At 37.5% G+C, this 21,371-nt stretch overlaps 1 protein-coding gene across 11 annotated transcripts in view; it reads right to left on the bottom strand.

Moving 5' to 3' along the window:
- The window catches only part of LOC133663154 (mitogen-activated protein kinase kinase kinase kinase 4-like), a 104,290-nt gene extending 83,736 nt beyond the window's left edge, over positions 1 to 20,554 (bottom strand). For all 11 annotated transcript variants that reach the window (XM_062067405.1, XM_062067407.1, XM_062067409.1 and 8 more), the window contains exons 1-2: positions 20,317 to 20,554; positions 20,060 to 20,125 (exon numbers count right to left, since the gene is read on the bottom strand). In XM_062067405.1, the coding sequence (XP_061923389.1) occupies positions 20,060 to 20,125; positions 20,317 to 20,373 (123 nt within the window). In that variant the 5' untranslated portion in view covers positions 20,374 to 20,554. The remainder of the gene's footprint in view (positions 1 to 20,059; positions 20,126 to 20,316) is intronic.
- Positions 20,555 to 21,371: the final 817 nt, after the last annotated feature.

The following is a 21,371-nucleotide window of genomic DNA, read 5'->3' as shown; positions in this document are numbered from 1 at the left end:
ATAGTTTGAACTAAAGTGTTATGTTCACTGACAATTGTAAATAGTTTGAACTAAAAGACGTATGTTAGGTTTACTCACAATGTAAATAGTTTGAACTAAAGTGTTTATGTTCACTGACAATTGTAAATAGTTTTAACTAAAGCACGTATGTTAGGTTCACTGACCATTTTAAATAGTTTGAACTAAAACACGTATGTTAGATTTAATGACAATTGTAAATAGTTTTAATTATAACACATGTGTTAGGTTCACTGACAATTGTAAATAGTTTTAATTATAACACATGTGTTAGGTTCACTGACAATTGTAAATAGTTTTAACTGAAACACTCCAGTTAGGTTCACTGACAATTGTAAGTAGTTTTAACTAAACCACTTCAGTTAGGTTCACTGACCATTTTAAATAGTTTTGAACTAAAACGTTATGTTCACTGACAATTGTAAATACTTTTAACTAAGGTTTACTGACAATTGTAAATAGTTTTAACTAAAACCACGTATGTTAGGTTTACTGAAAATTTTAAATAGTTTTAACTAAAACACGTATGCTAGGTTCACTGACCATTTTAAATAGTTTAAACTAAAACACGTATGTTAGGTTCACTGACAATTGTAAATAGTTTTAACTAAAGCACGATGTTAGGTTCACTGACAATTGTAAATAGTTTTAACTAAAACACATATGTTAGATTTACTGACAATTGTAAATAGTTTTAACTAAAACACGTATGTTAGATTTACTGACAATTGTAAATAGTTTTAACTAAAACACTTAGGTTAGGTTCACTGACAATTGTAAATAGTTTTAACTAAAACACGTATGTTAGGTTCACTGACAATTGTAAATAGTTTTCACTGAAACACTTAGGTTAGGTTTACTGACAATTGTAAATACTTTACTAAAATGTTATGTTCACTGACAATTGTAAATAGTTTTAACTAAAGCACGTATGTTAGGTTCACTGACAATTGTAAATAGTTTTAACTAACACACGTATGTTAGGTTCACTGACAATTGTAAATAGTTTTAACTAACACACGTATGTTAGGTTCACTGACAATTGTAAATAGTTTGAACTAAAACGTTATGTTCACTGACAATTGTAAATAGTTTTAACTAAAGCACGTATGTGAGGTTCACTGACAATTGTAAATAGTTTGAACTAAAACACGTATGTTAGGTTCACTGACCATTTTAAATAGTTTGAACTAAAACACGTATGTTAGGTTCACTGACAATTGTAAATAGTTTGAACTAAAACACTTAGATTAGGTTTACTGATGACTAAATAGTTTTAACCAAAACATTCTAAATGACTCTTTTGGGTCTGAAATGTCAAGTCTGCCAAAGTGGCAACTTAAGCGGGTTCCAAGGTAATTGGCCCCCTGTAGTCAGCTGGTCCTTTGAGCAAGGCAGCAGCTGGCAGACAGGAAGTCCGTGGTCCAGGACCATCCTGACAGACGCCTGTAAATACATCCTGTGTGTTCCGAGGGCAGGGCGGGGCCAACTTGTAGACCGCTGGAACGTCCTACGCCGAGGGTAATGGGGGGTTGGCTACTGGTAAATATAGGTCATGTGACGGCGAGCCATGTTGGACTAAACAGAGACCCTGGTTTAGGAGGACCAGGAGACTTCTGCTGAGTGAAAGATCTTCTTTCCAGGACTTTAGGAGCGCAGACCCACTAAATGGAGATAACGCTCACATGTGAGTGAGAGAACTCCCCGCACTAACCATTGTTGACGTCTCCAGAGCATTCCATAACGTGGCCACATTATCCTTGCATAGACTTTTATTTTGACAGGGTTAAGAAATATGCATGTACAGTAGCATCTTCCCTCGCCGTACAGCCGCTCACCTTTTGCCCATTTTAACATTGTATTTTCCAGACTACAAGTCACTACTTTTTTTTCCTACGCTTCGACCCCTGCGGCTTATAAAACGGTGAGGCTAATTCATGGAGTTTTCTCCGCTAATGGCCACGATGTTTAGAAAATCATAACAAATTGTTATGATGCACGCCTGACAACTTCCTGGTTCTGCTTTAAACCGGAAGTAAAACTGTCCACAGCATTTCTGCTCAAAAAGTTTCTCCGTTCATCACTCCAAGCAAGGTTTTTTTAAGATTTACAATATAACTAAAGCAATTCTTACTTACTAAAGCGTCCCATGTGTGATGTCTGTAGGAGTGTTTTCATGCATATTTGTACGTGCTATCGTAATGTAATCAGGCTCATTAGCATTAGCAAATATGCTCGCATGTTTACGAGTGTCTGTGTTAGTATTATTTACTCACAATTACTTTCAATTTCACAAATTCCTCAGTAAATTCACCAAAACGTCACTGAGGAGTTATTGAGTCTGTTTAGCTGATTGGAGAGCTAGCTTGCGCAGCTAGTGGCTTCATGACCATGACTTCTGTTTTGTTTGATCAGCCGTTTTACTGCCGTGTTACAGACACCGTTTGGAAACAATTCATGTATGTAAATAAACATTTACAGAATATTCCTGTGTAAATAACTAATTTCACAACATACAGTATATATCTGCGACTTATAGTCCGGTGTGGCTAATATATGGAACATATTTAGTGGGTGTGGCTTATATACCCATACTTGCCAACCCTCCTGTTTTTAGCGGGAGAATCCCGGTATTCAGCGCCTCTCCCGACAAACTCCCGGTATTCAGCCGGAGCTGGAGGCCACGCCCCCTCCAGCTCAATGCGGACCTGAGTGGGGACAGCCTGTTCTCACGTCCGCTTTCCCACAATATAAACAGCTTGCCTGCCCAATGACGTCACATCTAGGGCTTTTAGAGAGTAGAGCGCACAACTGCGCACACAACAAGGAGACGAAGCAGAAGAACGAGGAAATTACAGACATGGCGACGGCGTCGACGAGCAAGATGAAGAAATACGCTTGCAAGTTCCAAAACGAATGGAAACAAGAATTTCAGTTCATCCAGGACAGTTGGAAGGGGAAGGGGTATGTTGCCTGTACATTTTGTAGTACAGACTCCTCCATTGAACACGGTGGCCGAAATGATATACTCATCATGAACGGAGAAGTTAAACAGGACAATACTGCCATCTAATGGATAGCCACCAGAACACTGAAATTCAAGTATTTTTTTTTCTTTTCTATGTAAATAAAATAAATAAATAAATAAAAATAAAAAAATAAAAATATATATATATATATATATATATATATATATATATATATATATATATATATATATATATATATATAGCTAGAATTAACTGAAAGTCAAGTATTTCATACATATATACATATATATATATACATATATATATATATATATGTATATATATATATATATACATATATATATATATATATATATATATATATATATATATATATATATATGAAATATATATGAAATACTCGAGTTGGTGAATTCTAGCTGTAAATAACCACGCCCCCAACCACCCCCCGCCCCAACCCCCCCCCCCCCACCCGATACTGATAAAGCATGATAATGCATGATACTGATAAAGCATGATACTGATAAAGCATGATAATGCATGATACTGCATGATACTGATAAAGCATGATACTGATAAAGCATGATAATGCATGATACTGATAAAGCATGATAATGCATGATACTGATAAAGCATGATACTGATAAAGCATGATAATGCATGATACTGCATGATACTGATAAAGCATGATAATGCATGATAATGCATGATACTGATAAAGCATGATAATGCATGATACTGCGTGATACTGATAAAGCATGATACTGATAAAGCATGATAATGCATGATACTGATAAAGCATGATACTGATAAAGCATGATAATGCATGATACTGCATGATACTGATAAAGCATGATAATGCATGATAATGCATGATACTGATAAAGCATGATACTGATAAAGCATGATAATGCATGATACTGCGTGATACTGATAAAGCATGATACTGATAAAGCATGATAATGCATGATACTGATAAAGCATGATAATGCATGATACTGATAAAGCATGATAATGCATGATACTGATAAAGCATGATAATGCATGATACTGATAAAGCATGATACTGATAAAGCATGATAATGCATGATACTGCATGATACTGATAAAGCATGATACTGATAAAGCATGATAATGCATGATACTGATAAAGCATGATAAAGCATGATACTGATAAAGCATGATAATGCATGATACTGATAAAGCATGATACTGCATGATACTGATAAAGCATGATACTGATAAAGCATGATAATGCATGATACTGATAAAGCATGATAAAGCATGATACTGATAAAGCATGATAATGCATGATACTGATAAAGCATGATACTGCATGATACTGATAAAGCACTATTTGAGAAGGACTGACATAAACATATGTTAAGGGAGCTAACGTGTTAGCATGTGTACATTAGCATGTGCTTTGATGTCTTCCATGTCAATGTTGTCATTTCAGCAAAATGACCAGGAGGACCTTCCCCCCCCCCCCCTCCCCCCTCACCCCCTCCAGCCAGACTGGCGTTTGCATTGTGAGGCGTGAGTGACTGACCCATAGTTCAGCTAAAAATAGCCCCGTCTAACCCAGGGAGGAAGGGGGCGGGGCTAAATCCCAGGATTGTTATGCTGCACTTTGGAAAGTGATCAAGTGGACAGAAGTGACATCACTACAACAGGAAGTCAACTTCTTTAACCTTTCAACTTTTAATCCCTCCCACTTTGTGATGTTTCAGTCACCAGCACTTGGGAACATACATGCATCCATTTTCTACCGCTTGTCCCTATCTCAGCTGCACACGGGCGGAAGGCGGGGTACACCCTGGACAAGTCACCACCTCATCACAGATGGACAACATTCACATTCACACACTAGGGACCGTTTAGTATATTGAAATATTGGGAACATGTCCGCCTCATAACTCCTGCTGCAACTTCTGTGGAGGACACTCAAACATAATAGCAATAATTACAAAGAAAATGTCCTTGAGATACAAAGTCAGAATTGTGAGATAAAATGTCATAAATATGCAATAAATAGTCAGAATTGTGAGATAAAAAGTCATAAATATGCAATAAAAAGTCGGAATTGTGAGATAAAAAGTCATAAATATGTAATAAAAAGTCAGAATTGTGAGATAAAAAGTCATAAATATGCAATAAAAAGTCGGAATTGTGAGATAAAAAGTCATAAATATGCAATAAAAAGTCGGAATTGTGAGATAAAAAGTCATATATATGCAATAAAAAGTCGGAATTATGAGATAAAAAGTCATAAATATGCAATAAAAAGTCGGAATTATGAGATAAAAAGTCATAAATATGCAATAAAAAGTCGGAATTATGCGATAAAAAGTCATAAATATGCAATAAAAAGTCAGAATTATGAGATAAAAAGTCATAAATATGCAATAAAAAGTCGGAATTATGAGATAAAAAGTCATAAGTATGCAATAAAAAGTTGGAATTATAACATAACATGTCATAATTATTAGATAAAAAGTCATAAATATGCAATAAAAAGCCTAAATGATAAGATAGTCATAACTGAGATAAAAGTCAAAATGATAAGATAAAAAGTCATAAATGTGCAATAAAAAGTCGGAATTATGAGATAAAAAGTCATAAATATGCAATAAAAAGTCGGAATTATGTGATAAAAAGTCATAAATATGCAATAAAAAGTCGGAATTATGAGATAAAAAGTCATAAATATGCAATAAAAAGTCGGAATTATGTGATAAAAAGTCATAAATATGCAATAAAAAGTCAGAATTATGAGATAAAAAGTCATAAATATGCAATAAAAAGTCGGAATTATGAGATAAAAATTCATAAGTATGCAACAAAAAGTCGGAATTATAACATAACATGTCATAATTATTAGATAAAAAGTCATAAATATGCAATAAAAAGTCTAAATGATAAGATAGTCATAACTGAGATAAAAGTCAAAATGATGAGATAAAAAGTCATAAATGTGCAATTAAAAGTCAAAACTATGATAAACAGTAGAACTTATGAGATAAGTCTAAATTGAGATAAAAGTAAAAAAGATGAGATAAAAAGTCACATTTATTAGATAAGGTCAAAATTATGATAAAAAAGACGAAATTATGAAGTAAAATTATCAATGTATTTATTATCTCATTATTTAGTCATAATTGTGACTTTTTATCTCATAATTTCAATGTATCTTATTATGATTTATTATTCCATATTTAAGACTTTTTAACGCTTAATTGTGACTTTTTAAATCATAACTTACTTATTAAATCATAATTGTGACTTTTTATCTCATAATTTCGATTTTTCAATCCCATAATTATGACTTTTTAAAACAATGACTTCTCAGAATTATGACTTTTTCTCTCATAATTATGACTTATTTTCTAATAATGATTTTTTATCTCATAATTGACTTATTAAAATTGTAATTCTGACTTTTTATCTCATAATTTAGACTTATTAAATTGTAATTTTGACTTTTTATCTCATAATTTAAATTTGTTATCCCATATGACTTTTTAAAACATAATTTACTGATAAAATCATAACTTCTTCTTATTATCCTATAACTTTGGCATTTCATCTCATAACTTCTATTTATTATCCCATAATTATGGCATTTTATCTCATAACTTCTACTTACTATCCCATAATTTTGACTTTTTATCTCATAATTTAAATTTTTTATCCCATATGACTTTTTAAAACATAATTGACTGATAAAATCATAACTTCTACTTATTATCCTATAACTTTGGCATTTCATCTCATAACTTCTACTTATTTTCCCATAATTTTGACTTTTTATCTCATAATTTCGACTTTTTAATCCCATAATTATGACTTTTTAAAACATAATTATGACTTCTCATAAGTATGACTTTTTATCTCATAATTATGACTTTTTATTTTCTAATAATGATTTTTTATCTCATAATTGACTTATTAAATTGTAGTTTTGACTTTTTATGTCATAATTTAGACTTTTTATCCCATATGACTTTTTAAAACAATTTACTGACAAAATCATAACTTCTACTTATTATCCCATAATTTTGACTTTGTATCTCATAATTTCGATTTTTTTAAGCCCATAATGACTTTTTAAAACATAATGACTTCTCCTAATTATGACTTCTCATAATTATGACTTTTTTTTCTCTAATAATGATTTTTTTTATCTCATAATTGAGTTATTAAATTGTAATTTTGACTTTTTATCTCATAATTTTGACTTTTTATCCCATAATGACTTTTTAAAACATAATGTACTGATAAAATCATAACTTCTACTTATTATCCCATAATTTTGGCATTTTATCTCATAATTTGAACTTATTATCCCATAATTATGAGATAACATTTTAGTGGTGGAACTGAGCTTCCGTAGCTGACATTTCCTGGACAACTTCCGACGGGACACATTAGAAGTGAGGGACAGGAAGTGAGACGGACCATAAATAAAAAAGAGCCTTTGGTTAGCGGGCTGCTGATTTAATTTGAATTAGTTTTCATGTTTCACTTTATCAAGCCAAGCAGTTTGATGTTTTAAACGCAGGTACGTACAGAACATCTTGAGGAAATAGGAAACTTGCCCATCGGTCAGAAGAACAACAATGTTGTGTGTGTGGTCGTCATGACAACACCAGACAGGGTGAGAAGAGCATCTTGACTCTTCCCGCCGTGACAGCAGCGGTCCTGAGTCTGCCCGGCTACAGGAGGAAGTGTCTGAGAGGCTCTGCTCCAATGGGAAGCCTGCATCCCGCTCAGCTGCTCCAGGCTTATGGCCACCAGCCAATCAGACGGCAGGATGGCTGGTCACGTGACCGCCAACCCCGTTTGTATGTTTTTTCCCCCTAAAGCCGATGAAAACAAAGCTAATAATAATGAGGACGCCAGTCGGCTGAGCCTGCAGAGTGCGAGCAGGAAGACTATTTGGGACGCCGTGTTGCTATGGCAACCAGTGGGGTACACAGGAAGTTGTTTTCCACACTTGAACATATTTGTGGCCTCCTTTAACTTCTTGGTGGAAATATGCACGCGCTCAAAGATGAGATGAGGATGCATCAATAGTCCATTTTAGTAGAAGCACAATCTAAGATTGTAAAAAGACACACAAACAAACGTAACTTGTTTTCCAGACTATAGATCGCACCGCTTTATAAGCCACACCCACTCAATTTTACAAGGAAACAATATTGTTCCATTTATTAGCCGCACCCGACTATAAGTGGCAGATATATACGTTGTCAAATGACTTATTTACACAGAAATATTTATTTATATACCTTATGTGTTTCCAAACGGTGTCTGTAAGACGGCAGTAAAACGGATGATCAAACAAAACAGAAGTCATGGTCATGGACCCACTAGCTGCGCAAGCTAGCTCTCCAAGCAGCTAAACAGACTCAGTAACTTTTTAAATTCACAAAAGTGAAACAACACAAAAAGAATGACATTGTGAGTTAATAATACTAACACAGACTCCTGAAAAACGTGTTAGCATATTAGCTCGTGCTAAAGACGCCAGCTTCACTACATCACGATGGCGCGTACAAATATGCATGAAAACACTCCGACAGACAGCACACATGGGACGCTTTAGTACGTAAGAATTGTTTTAGTTACATTGTAAAACTTACAAGCGTTGCTTGGAGCAATGAATGAAGTAATCCATACGAGTAGAAACGCTATGGACGGCTAGAAGATGGAATGGCCCTTGCAGTTTGGGGTAAAAACACGAGCACCTGCAATGAGCGAGTTCGTCCAAAAGATGGCGCCATAGCACAAACAATAAAACACCCTCGCCCTTTTATTACGGCCGTCATTATTAGAGCACAAATTAGACAAGTCGTCATCTAGTCCCGCCCCTGCAATGCCATCAGTTTACTTGACTTTTCTCAGACTTGTTTTTATTACGTGGAGAAATGTAGTGTCGCGTAGAGCTGCAACTAACGACTATCTTCATAGTCCACTAGTCATCCACTATCTTAACAATCGGTCCACTAGTCATCGACTATCTTAACGATCGGTCCACTAGTCATCGACTATCTTAACAATCGGTCCACTAGTCATCGACTATCTTAACAATCGGTCCACTAGTCATCGACTATCTTAACGATCGGTCCACTAGTCATCGACTATCTTAACGATCGGTCCACTAGTCATCGACTATCTTAACAATCGCTCCACTAGTCATCGACTATCTTAACGATCGGTCCACTAGTCATCCACTATCTTAAAGATCGGTCCACTAGTCATCAACTATCTTAATGATCAGTCCGCTAGTCATCGACTATCTTACCGATCGCTCCACTAGTCATCGACTATCTTAATGATCAGTCCGCTAGTCATCGACTATCTTACTGATCGCTCCACTAGTCATCGACCATCTTACTGATCGCTCCACTAGTCATCGACTATCTTACTGATCGCTCCACTCGTCATCGACTATCTTAACGATCAGTCCACTAGTCACCGACTATCTTAACGATCGGTCCACGACTATCTTAACGTTTGGCCCACTCGTCATCGACTATCTTAACAATCGGTCCACTAGTCATCGACTATCTTAACGATCGGTCCACTAGTCATCCACTATCTTAAAGATCGGTCCACTAGTCATCAACTATCTTAATGATCAGTCCGCTAGTCATCGACTATCTTACCGATCGCTCCACTAGTCATCGACTATCTTAATGATCAGTCCGCTAGTCATCGACTATCTTACTGATCGCTCCACTAGTCATCGACCATCTTAATGATCGCTCCACTCGTCATCGACTATCTTAACGATCAGTCCACTAGTCACCGACTATCTTAACGATCGGTCCACGACTATCTTAACGTTTGGCCCACTCGTCATCGACTATCTTAACAATCGGTCCACTAGTCATCGACTATCTTAATGATCGGTCCACGACTATCTTAACGTTTGGCCCACTCGTCATCGACTATCTTAACAATCGGTCCACTAGTCATCGACTATCTTAACGATCGGTCCACTAGTCATCGACTATCTTAACAATTGGTCCACTAGTCATCGACTATCATAACGATCGGTTCACTAGTCATCGACTATCTTAACAATCAGTCCACTAGTCATCGACTATCTTAACGATCTGTCCACTAGTCATCGACTATCTTAACAATCGGTCCACTAGTCATCGACTATCTTAACGATCGGTCCACTAGTCATCGACTATCATAACGATCGGTTCACTAGTCATCGACTATCTTAACAATCGGTCCACTAGTCATCGACTATCTTAACGATCTGTCCACTAGTCATCGACTATCTTAACAATCGGTCCACTAGTCATCGACTATCATAAAGATCGGTCCACTAGTCATCGACTATCTTAAAGATCGGTCCACTAGTCATCGACTATCTTAAAGATCGGTCCACTAGTCATCGACTATCTTAAAGATCGGTCCACTAGTCATCAACTATCTTAATGATCGGTCTGCTAGTCATCAACTATCTTACCGATCGCCCCACTAGTCATCGACTATCTTAACGATCAGTCCACTAGTCATCGACTATCTTAACAATCGGTCCACTAGTCATCGACTATCATAAAGATCGGTCCACTAGTCATCGACTATCTTAAAGATCGGTCCACTAGTCATCGACTATCTTAAAGATCGGTCCACTAGTCATCGACTATCTTAAAGATCGGTCCACTAGTCATCAACTATCTTAATGATCGGTCTGCTAGTCATCAACTATCTTACCGATCGCCCCACTAGTCATCGACTATCTTAACGATCAGTCCACTAGTCATCGACTTTTTTTTCTAAACTTTGAACCCTGCGGTTTATAAAACGGTGCGGCTAATTGATGTATTTTTCCTCGTTGGCGGCCATGAAGCAAATAGTTTTCATAAAACACAAGCACTGACACTGAAAAGGTGTGTTATTGTTTGTGCTATGGCGCCATCCTGTGGATGAGTTTGTTCACTGCAGGCGCTGCTGGGTGAATGGGAATTCCTTCTGTTTTGTGCTTTCAACCGGAAGTAGAAGTGCTGGTCCGTCTTCTAGCCGTCCGTAGCGTTTTTACTCATATGGATTCTCAATTCATCGCTCCAAACAACGTTTCCAAGTCGTACAATATAAGTCAAACATTTCTTACTTGCTAAACAAAAACAAAATGAACAAAATAATCTTTGTTAAACGTAAACAACGAGATTTATTTAGCTATGTGAGCATGGCTTTAGATTCATGCACTGACTGGGAGTCTTTGGGACAAACAACACCCCCCACTTGCTTTTCTCTGCTCCCTCCAGATGGCCACGCGTACTGTAGCCCCCCTGCCTACACACACACACACACACACACACACACACACACACACACACACACACACACACACACACACACACACTTCCTCCAATCTAAAGCACACCAGCTCAGACAGACCAACAACTGTCATTAAGGAGCAGGACTAGACGCTGGCTTTAATAAGTCATGCAGGGTGGGTGCTTGGCCAGGGGGCTGGAAACTGTGCCCGTTAGCACACTTCTTATCTCGGAAGTTAGCCCACTTCTTATCTCGGAAGTTAGCCCACTTCTTATCTCAGAAGTTAGTACACTTCTTATCTCAGAAGTTAGCCCACTTCTTATCTCGGAAGTTAGCCCACTTCTTATCTCGGAAGTTAGCCCACTTCTTATCTCGGAAGTTAGCCCCCTTCTTATCTCGGAAGTTAGCCCACTTCTTATCTCGGAAGTTAGCCCACTTCTTATCTCGGAAGTTAGCCCACTTCTTATCTAAGAAGTTAGCCCACTTCTTATCTCGGAAGTTAGCCCACTTCTTATCTCAGAAGTTAGTACACTTCTTATCTCAGAAGTTAGCCCACTTCTTATCTCGGAAGTTAGCCCACTTCTTATCTCGGAAGTTAGCCCACTTCTTATCTCGGAAGTTAGCACACTACTTATCTCGGAAGTTAGCCCACTTCTTATCTAAGAAGTTAGCCCACTTCTTATCTCGGAAGTTAGCACACTTCTTATCTCGGAAGTTAGCCCACTTCTTATCTCGGAAGTTAGCCCACTTCTTATCTCAGAAGTTATCCCACTTCTTAGCTCAGAAGTTATCCCCCTTTTTATCTCGGAAGTTATCCCACTTCTTATCTCGGAAGTTAGCACACTTCTTATCTCGGAAGTTAGCCCACTTCTTATCTCGGAAGTTAGCCCACTTCTTATCTCGGAAGTTAGCCCACTTCATATCTCGGAAGTTATCCCACTTCTTATCTCGGAAGTTATCCCACTTCTTATCTCGGAAGTTAGCCCACTTCTTATCTCGGAAGTTATCCCACTTCTTAGCTCAGAAGTTATCCCCCTTTTTATCTCGGAAGTTAGCCCACTTCTTATCTCGGAAGTTATCCCACTTCTTATCTCGGAAGTTAGCCCACTTCTTATCTCAGAAGTTATCCCCTTTCTTATCTCGGAAGTTATCCCACTTCTTATCTCGGAAGTTATCCCACTTCTTATCTCAGAAGTTATCCCACTTCTTATCTCAGAAGTTATCCCACTTCTTAGCTCAGAAGTTATGCCCCTTCTTATCTCGAAAGTTATCCCACTTCTAATCTCGGAAGTTATCCCACTTCTTATCTCGGAAGTTATCCCACTTCTTATCTCGGAAGTTATCCCACTTCTTATCTCGGAAGTTATCCCCCTTCTTATCTCGGAAGTTAGCCCACTTCTTATCTCGGAAGTTATCCTACTTCTTAGCTCAGAAGTTATCCCCCTTCTTATCTCGAAAGTTATCCCACTTCTTATCTCGGAAGTTAGCCCACGTCTTATCTCGGAAGTTATCCCACTTCTTAGCTCGGAAGTTATCCCACTTATCTCGGAAGTTATCCCACTTCTTATCTCAGAAGTTATCCCACTTCTTATCTCGGAAGTTATCCCACTTCTTATCTCTCTGAACGCACTCGTCAAACACCACAAAGCAGGGGTTCCTCAGCTTTTTTACCTCACGGCCCAACTTTTCCACTACACAGGGGCCCGGGGCCCACTCAAATATTACAACTTAATTAGTAATCTTGGATTTTAATCCTATCCAATAATTATATCTAACCTAGTTTCCGTTTTGCAGGATAAACTTTGTCAGAGATATGAAATCATGTGTTCATCACAAAGATCATTGTCCAGGCTTAGCTCAGACTGATTACAAAAATAAATATACATCAAAAGAAGGGACTAAAAACTACCTAAATTAACAATAAATATTAATGACTAGGATTCTTAAATAAACTTTAAAATACAGCTTCACCACTTTAATCATAATTTTGGCGCTTAAAGAAACTTCTCTATGACTTTACTTCTGTTGGTTTGATATTGACATTACTGCCACAAGTGGTGGAAAAGTGTATTACAACCGAGTACCCATAAGGAGCACAGCTGAGAACAGATATTTTGGGGCGGCCCTATGGTAAAGAAACACTGCCATAAAGTATACACAACTGTCATAAGGACTTGGACTTGCATTTGTAACATGTACTCCAACATGATGCTTAAACAAGAGAACAACCGGACAGTAGTTGTCATAATCGGCAATTTTTTCTAAATATGGCAATAAAAAAATATTTTATTATCAAAAACAATCCATATTTATTAGCATGCACAAAAGTACACACGACATTCCGAGGAAGTCACGGCGTCTTTGGAACGAGGGCCGCTACATTTTAGCCTCGGCCTCAGTCAACACTTTCATTGGCCAAATAAAAGCCTTGCCACAAATAGTTCCAAATCAAACACTACGAGCATGACAGGATTATTCCAGCAAAGAGTCGCTGACTCGTCACGTTCGGATAAACAAAAGCTTGATCGCCGATCCTTTAGGATGATGCAATCTCCGATCCGGGGGAGGGGGAAGATAACAAGATGGTTTTATTTTGGAAAAGCACGACCGTAGAGATACAACTTCCTGTTATTTGGGAAATGCAGAAAAGCCGGAGCGCACATTCCACTCAGGTTACTGACGGCCGCGCTCACCCTGGGCCAACTTTCCATCTGGACTTTAGCTCTGGGTACTCGCAGTATTCAGGTCAGGGGGTCCAGGTCTTTGCCACTGAGGGCCACACTCTGACTAATCAAAGCCTGCAAGGCCAATTGGAAGTTTTTCATTTTGTTAAACAAATACAACATAGAATGTATTTTGGGACTATAGAGCACACCCACATATAGGCCACACCCACTGAATTTGAGAAGAAAACTATATGTTCCATACATTAGCCGCACTGGACTATAGGTGACAGATATATATGGAGGTGACACTTGAGGCTAAAGGCTAAGCTAATACTGGTGCACAAAGCAACACTTCCTGTTGATGGCACGCTGGACAAAGGTCAGGGCGACTCACTTCCTGTCGCTGTGTTCTACTTCCTGTGTGGTCGCCAGCGAGTGGCAGGAACATCAGCAGCTAGCTAGTCGCTACTTTGTAGTTTATAGACGCTAACAATGTACTCACTTCTTGTACTACTGCAACTATACGTCTTATACTTCATCACATATAGTATTTATCACCATGTTGAAGTACTACAATACTGTACTTGTCATATATCACATACAACAACGTAATAGATGTCATATATCACATACAACAATATAATAGATGTCATGTATCACATACAACAATATAATAGATGTCATATATCACATACAACAATGTAATAGATGTCATGTATCACATACAACAATGTAATAGATGTCATGTATCACATACAACAATGTAATAGATGTCATATATCACATACAACAATGTAATAGATGTCATATATCACATACAACAATGTAATAGATGTCATGTATCACATACAACAATGTAATAGATGTCATATATCACATACAACAATGTAGTAGATGTCATGTATCACATACAACAAGGTAATAGATGTCATATATCACATACAACAATGTAGTAGATGTCATGTATCACATACAACAATGTAATAGATGTCATGTATCACATACAACAATGTAATAGATGTCATGTATCACATACAACAATGTAATAGATGTCATATATCACATACTACAATGTAATAGATGTCATGTATCACATACAACAATGTAATAGATGTCATATATCACATACAACAATGTAGTAGATGTCATGTATCACATACAACAACGTAATAGATGTCATATATCACATACAACAACGTAATAAATGTCATATATCACATACAACAATGTAGTAGATGTCATGTATCACATACAACAATGTAATAGATGTCATGTATCACATACAACAATGTAATAGATGTCATATATCACATACAACAATGTAATAGATGTCATATATCACATACAACAATGTAATAGATGTCATATATCACATACAACAACGTAATAGATGTCATATATCACATACAACAATGTAATAGATGTCATATATCACATACAACAACGTAATAGATGTCATATATCACATACAACAACGTAATAGATGTCATATATCACATACAACAATGTAGTAGATGTCATGTATCACATACAACAATGTAATAGATGTCATGTATCACATACAACAATGTAATAGATGTCATATATCACATACAACAATGTAATAGATGTCATATATCACATACAACAATGTAATAGATGTCATATATCACATACAACAACGTAATAGATGTCATATATCACATACAACAATGTAATAGATGTCATATATCACATACAACAACGTAATAGATGTCATATATCACATACAACGTAATAGATGTCATATATCACATACAACTACGTCATATATCACATACAACAATGTAATAGATGTCATGTATCACATACAACAATGTAATAGATGTCATATATCACATACAACAATGTAATAGATGTCATATATCACATACAACAATGTAATAGATGTCATGTATCACATACAACAATGTAATAGATGTCATATATCACATACAACAATGTAATAGATGTCATGTATCACATACAACAATGTAATAGATGTCATATATCACATACAACAATGTAATAGATGTCATATATCACATACAACAACGTAATAGATGTCATATATCACATACAACAATGTAATAGATGTCATATATCACATACAACAATGTAATAGATGTCATATATCACATACAACAATGTAATAGATGTCATATATCACATACAACAATGTAATAGATGTCATGTATCACATACAACAATGTAATAGATGTCATGTATCACATACAACAATGTAATAGATGTCATGTATCACATACAACAATGTAATAGATGTCATGTATCACATACAACAACGTAATAGATGTCATGTATCACATACAACAACGTAATAGATGTCATGTATCACATACAACAATGCAATAGATGTCATGTATCACATACAACAATGTAATAGATGTCATGTATCACATACAACAATGTAATAGATGTCATGTATCACATACAACAATGTAATAGATGTCATATATCACATACAACAATGTAATAGATGTCATATATCACATACAACAATGTAATTGATGTCATGTATCACATACAACAATGTAATAGATGTCATATATCACATACAACAATGTAATAGATGTCAACAATGTAATAGATGTCATGTATCACATACAACAATGTAATAGATGTCATATATCACATACAACAATGTAATAGATGTCATATATCACATACAACAATGTAATAGATGTCATATATCACATACAACAATGTAATAGATGTCATATATCACATAGAACAATGTAATAGATGTCATATATCACATACAACAATGTAATAGATGTCATATATCACATACAACAATGTAATAGATGTCATATATCACATACAACAATGTAATAGATGTCATATATCACATACAACAACGTAATAGATGTCATATATCACATACAACAATGTAATAGATGTCATGTATCACATACAACAATGTAATAGATGTCATGTATCACATACAACAACGTAATAGATGTCATATATCACATACAACAATGTAATAGATGTCATGTATCACATACAACAACGTAATAGATGTCATTCTATTCTATGCCATTCACCTAACACCAACCATTCACCTAACTTGTCAAATCTGTGCCATTTCATTGTTCAATGATTATTATCTATGTCTAGCTTGTGTGCTATTGTGTGCTTAGCTGTTGTGTAGCTGCTAGCTCCTAGTAGCCTATAGCCTAGCATGTTTACCTTTTGTTAATGACTTTATTAAAATAGAAAAACTTTTGTATTTATTGGAAGACTTTTAGATGCTAACTGTCTGTCCAGCTTTGCACAAGTATACACTCTGCTTGTATCGCACATGATATCACACACAAGTAAACACTGCTTGTATCGCACATGATATCACACACAAGTAAACACTCTGCTTGTATCGCACATGGTATCACACACAAGTAAACACTCTGTATCGCACATGATATCACACACAAGTAGACACTGCTTGTATCGCACATGATATCACACACAAGTAAACACTCTGCTTGTATCGCACATGATATCACACACAAGTAAACACTCTGTATCGCACATGATATCACACACGAGTAAATGCGCTGCAGAACTGCTTGTATCACACATGATACCACACACAAGTAAACACGCTGCAGGGCTGCTCGCATCGCACATGATATCACACACAAGTAAACACTCTGCGTGTATCGCACATGATATCACACACAAGTAAACACTCTGTATCGCACATGATATCACACACAAGTAAACACTCTGCTTGTATCGCACATGATATCACACACAAGTAAACACTCTGTATCGCACATGATATCACACACAAGTAAACACTGCTTGTATCGCACATGATATCACACACAAGTAAACACTCTGCTTGTATCGCACATGATATCACACACAAGTAAACACTCTGTATCGCACACAATATAACACACGAGTAAATGCGCTGCAGAACTGCTTGTATCACACATGATACCACACACAAGTAAACACGCTGCAGGGCTGCTCGCATCGCACATGATATCACACACGAGTAAATGCGCTACAGAACTGCTTGTATCACACATGATATCACACACAAGTAAACACTCTGCAGGACTGCTCGTATCGCACATGACATCACACACAAGTAAACACGCTGCAGGACTGCTTGTATCGCACATGATATCACACACAAGTAAACACTCTGCAGGACTGCTTGTATCGCACATGATATCACACACAAGTAAACACTCTGCAGGACTGCTCGTATCGCACATGACATCACACACAAGTAAACACGCTGCAGGACTGCTTGTATCGCACATGATATCACACACAAGTAAACACTCTGCAGGACTGCTCGTATCGCACATGATACCACGCACAAGTAAACACTCTGCAGGACTGCTTGTATCGCACATGATATCACACACAAGTAAACACTCTGCAGGACTGCTTGTATCGCACATGATATCACACACAAGTAAACACTCTGCAGGACTGCTCGTATCGCACATGATATCACACACAAGTAAACACTCTGCAGGACTGCTTGTATCGCACATGATATCACACACGAGTAAACACTCTGCAGGACTGCTTGTATCGCACATGATACCACACACAAGTAAACACTCTGCAGGACTGCTTGTATCGCACATGATATCACACACAAGTAAACACTCTGCAGGACTGCTCGTATCGCACATGATATCACACACAAGTAAACACTCTGCAGGACTGCTTGTATCGCACATGATATCACACACGAGTAAACACTCTGCAGGACTGCTTGTATCGCACATGATACCACACACAAGTAAACACTCTGCAGGACTGCTTGTATCGCACATGATATCACACACAAGTAAACACTCTGCAGGACTGCTCGTATCGCACATGATATCACACACAAGTAAACACTCTGCAGGACTGCTTGTATCGCACATGATATCACACACAAGTAAACACTCTGCAGGACTGCTCGTATCGCACATGACACCACGCACAAGTAAACACGCTGCAGAACTGCTTGTATCGCACATGATATCACACACAAGTAAACACGCTGCAGAACTGCTTGTATCGCACATGATATCACACACAAGTAAACATGTTTTTGCATGTGTATCAGAGAGTTTAAATGCAAGGTGGTACGCCAACATTTTTAAGTTTTCTTATAAAATGTTGACTTTTGTCGAGTAAAATGACGACTCTTTCCATAACGTATCGAGCTTTTCTTTTAAAATTGCGACATATTGAGTAAAATTCCAACTTTTATCAAAATATTGCACAAATTTTCCGTTTTTCTTGTAAAATTTTGACTTGCGTTGAGTGAAACGACGACTTTTGTTATAATACTGCCGAAATTCTATGTTTTTCTTGTGAAATTGTGACCTTTTCCTTGTGAAATTCCAACTCATTTTTCACAACAAGCTTTTTTTATATGTGCATAGTATGTATATATTATTAATGTTGTAAATACACTTCTTTATATATCTAGAAAGGCTGGTCCTAAAGAGGGAGGCATTTTTCGGAGGTCTCAAGAAGGTCCGAAATACAAGAATGTGTGTGTGTGTGTGTGTGTGTGTGTGTGTGTGTGCGTGTGTGTGTGTGTGTGTGTGTGTGTGTGTGTGTGTGTGTGTGTGTGTGTATGTGTGTGTGTGTGTGTGTTGGACGGACCTATCCCCCCCATGCAGCACAGAGAACCATTCCAGCGACAGGAAAGAAGGCCTCGGTGGGCAGTGGCGTGCACAAATGCGCAAACGCCGCCCATCCAATGGCGCTGAAGCCTGTCACGGGGATGGAATCTCCTCAAATCGGTGCAATGGAGGCCCTCGCCGCCATGTGCACGCCGCAGCTAACCGGGGCGTAGATGTCAGGGGGATGAGGATGAGGAGCAGGAGGAGGTGTAGATGTCAGGAGGAGGAGGAGGAGAAAGGACCAGCCCTCCTTTTTCTTGGAGTCAACATGGGCAGGAGCAGATAAATAATGGATGTGACAAGCAGGCCAGCTGAGCATCAATAGGATGGAACGTTGAAAGGCATGTTTGTGCTCCCACACGGACATAAATCAATAAACACATCCATAAATATACACACTAACCTTATAAACTTGTCCATAGGTGCCATTCCCCACCACTTCCACCAGCTCGAAGATGCCGGCGGGGTCCTGTGTGAGGAAACAAGCGCTCCGTTATCGTGCTGAACACAGCGGTCACCGCGCGAGGGTGTGTTTGATGCCGGAGCCGGCAGCGCCCGGCCTGACACCGCGGCGGAGACGAGACAAAGAGGAGCCCCGGTTAGCGGTTCTTTTTGAGCCCGCTAAACAAGCCCCGACGCCGGGCAGAGATTGGAACTCACCCGCAGCGCCGCCAGGTCGATGTCCACCAGGCTCTTGGCCGGGGATTCGTTCGCCATTTTTACGAGCGGTTAAACGGCGGAAATTCAGCAAGGCGACTTAAATCTTCTTCACGCAAACATCGGACGAGTCATCGTTGACAAAATAAATGTTCTTTCTGTGGTTAAAATCCTCTTCGATGACGGCGACCCTTCCTCCGGTGGAGCCTCCACCGCCGCGACACTCACACCGACTGACCCCGGTGACAGTGGCCGCCTCACAGCGCCTCTGTCCCCGCCTTCTCCTCCTGATCGCTCCGCCCCCAGCAGGGCCGGATCTACTTTCAAGGGGGCCCCACGCAGAAGATAATATATATATATATATATATATATATATATATATATATATATATATATATATATATATATATATATATATATATAGGTGATGTAATGTTTATATACATATTTATAGATATATTTATTTACACGGGTGATGTAATATTTATGTACATATTTATAGGTATATTCATACAGACGGGTGATGTAATACTTACATAAATATTTATAGATATATTAATATTGATGCTTGATATATATATTAATATACATCAAGTGGTTCTCAAACTTGTAAGTACCACCCTAGCAAACACTCCAAGTACCACCATAATGACAACATTAAATACAGTAGTGTAGTAGACCTAAGTATTCATTAAGTACCACCATAATGACAACATTAAATACAGTAGTGTAGTAGACCTAAGTATTCATTAAGTACCACCATCATGACAACATTAAATACAGTAGTGTAGTAGACCTAAGTATTCATTAAGTACCACCATAATGACAACATTAAATACAGTAGTGTAGTAGACCTAAGTATTCATTAAGTGCCACCATAATGACAACATTAAATACAGTAGTGTAGTAGACCTAAGTATTCATTAAGTACCACCATAATGACAACATTAAATACAGTAGTGTAGTAGACCTAAGTATTCATTAAGTGCCACCATAATGACAACATTAAATACAGTAGTGTAGTAGACCTAAGTATTCATTAAGTGCCACCATAATGA

This window comes from Entelurus aequoreus, linkage group LG13, assembly GCF_033978785.1.
Source record: "Entelurus aequoreus isolate RoL-2023_Sb linkage group LG13, RoL_Eaeq_v1.1, whole genome shotgun sequence".
NCBI classification, from domain to species: Eukaryota; Metazoa; Chordata; class Actinopteri; order Syngnathiformes; family Syngnathidae; genus Entelurus; species Entelurus aequoreus.
This window is presented reverse-complemented; position numbering and strand designations above follow the sequence as displayed.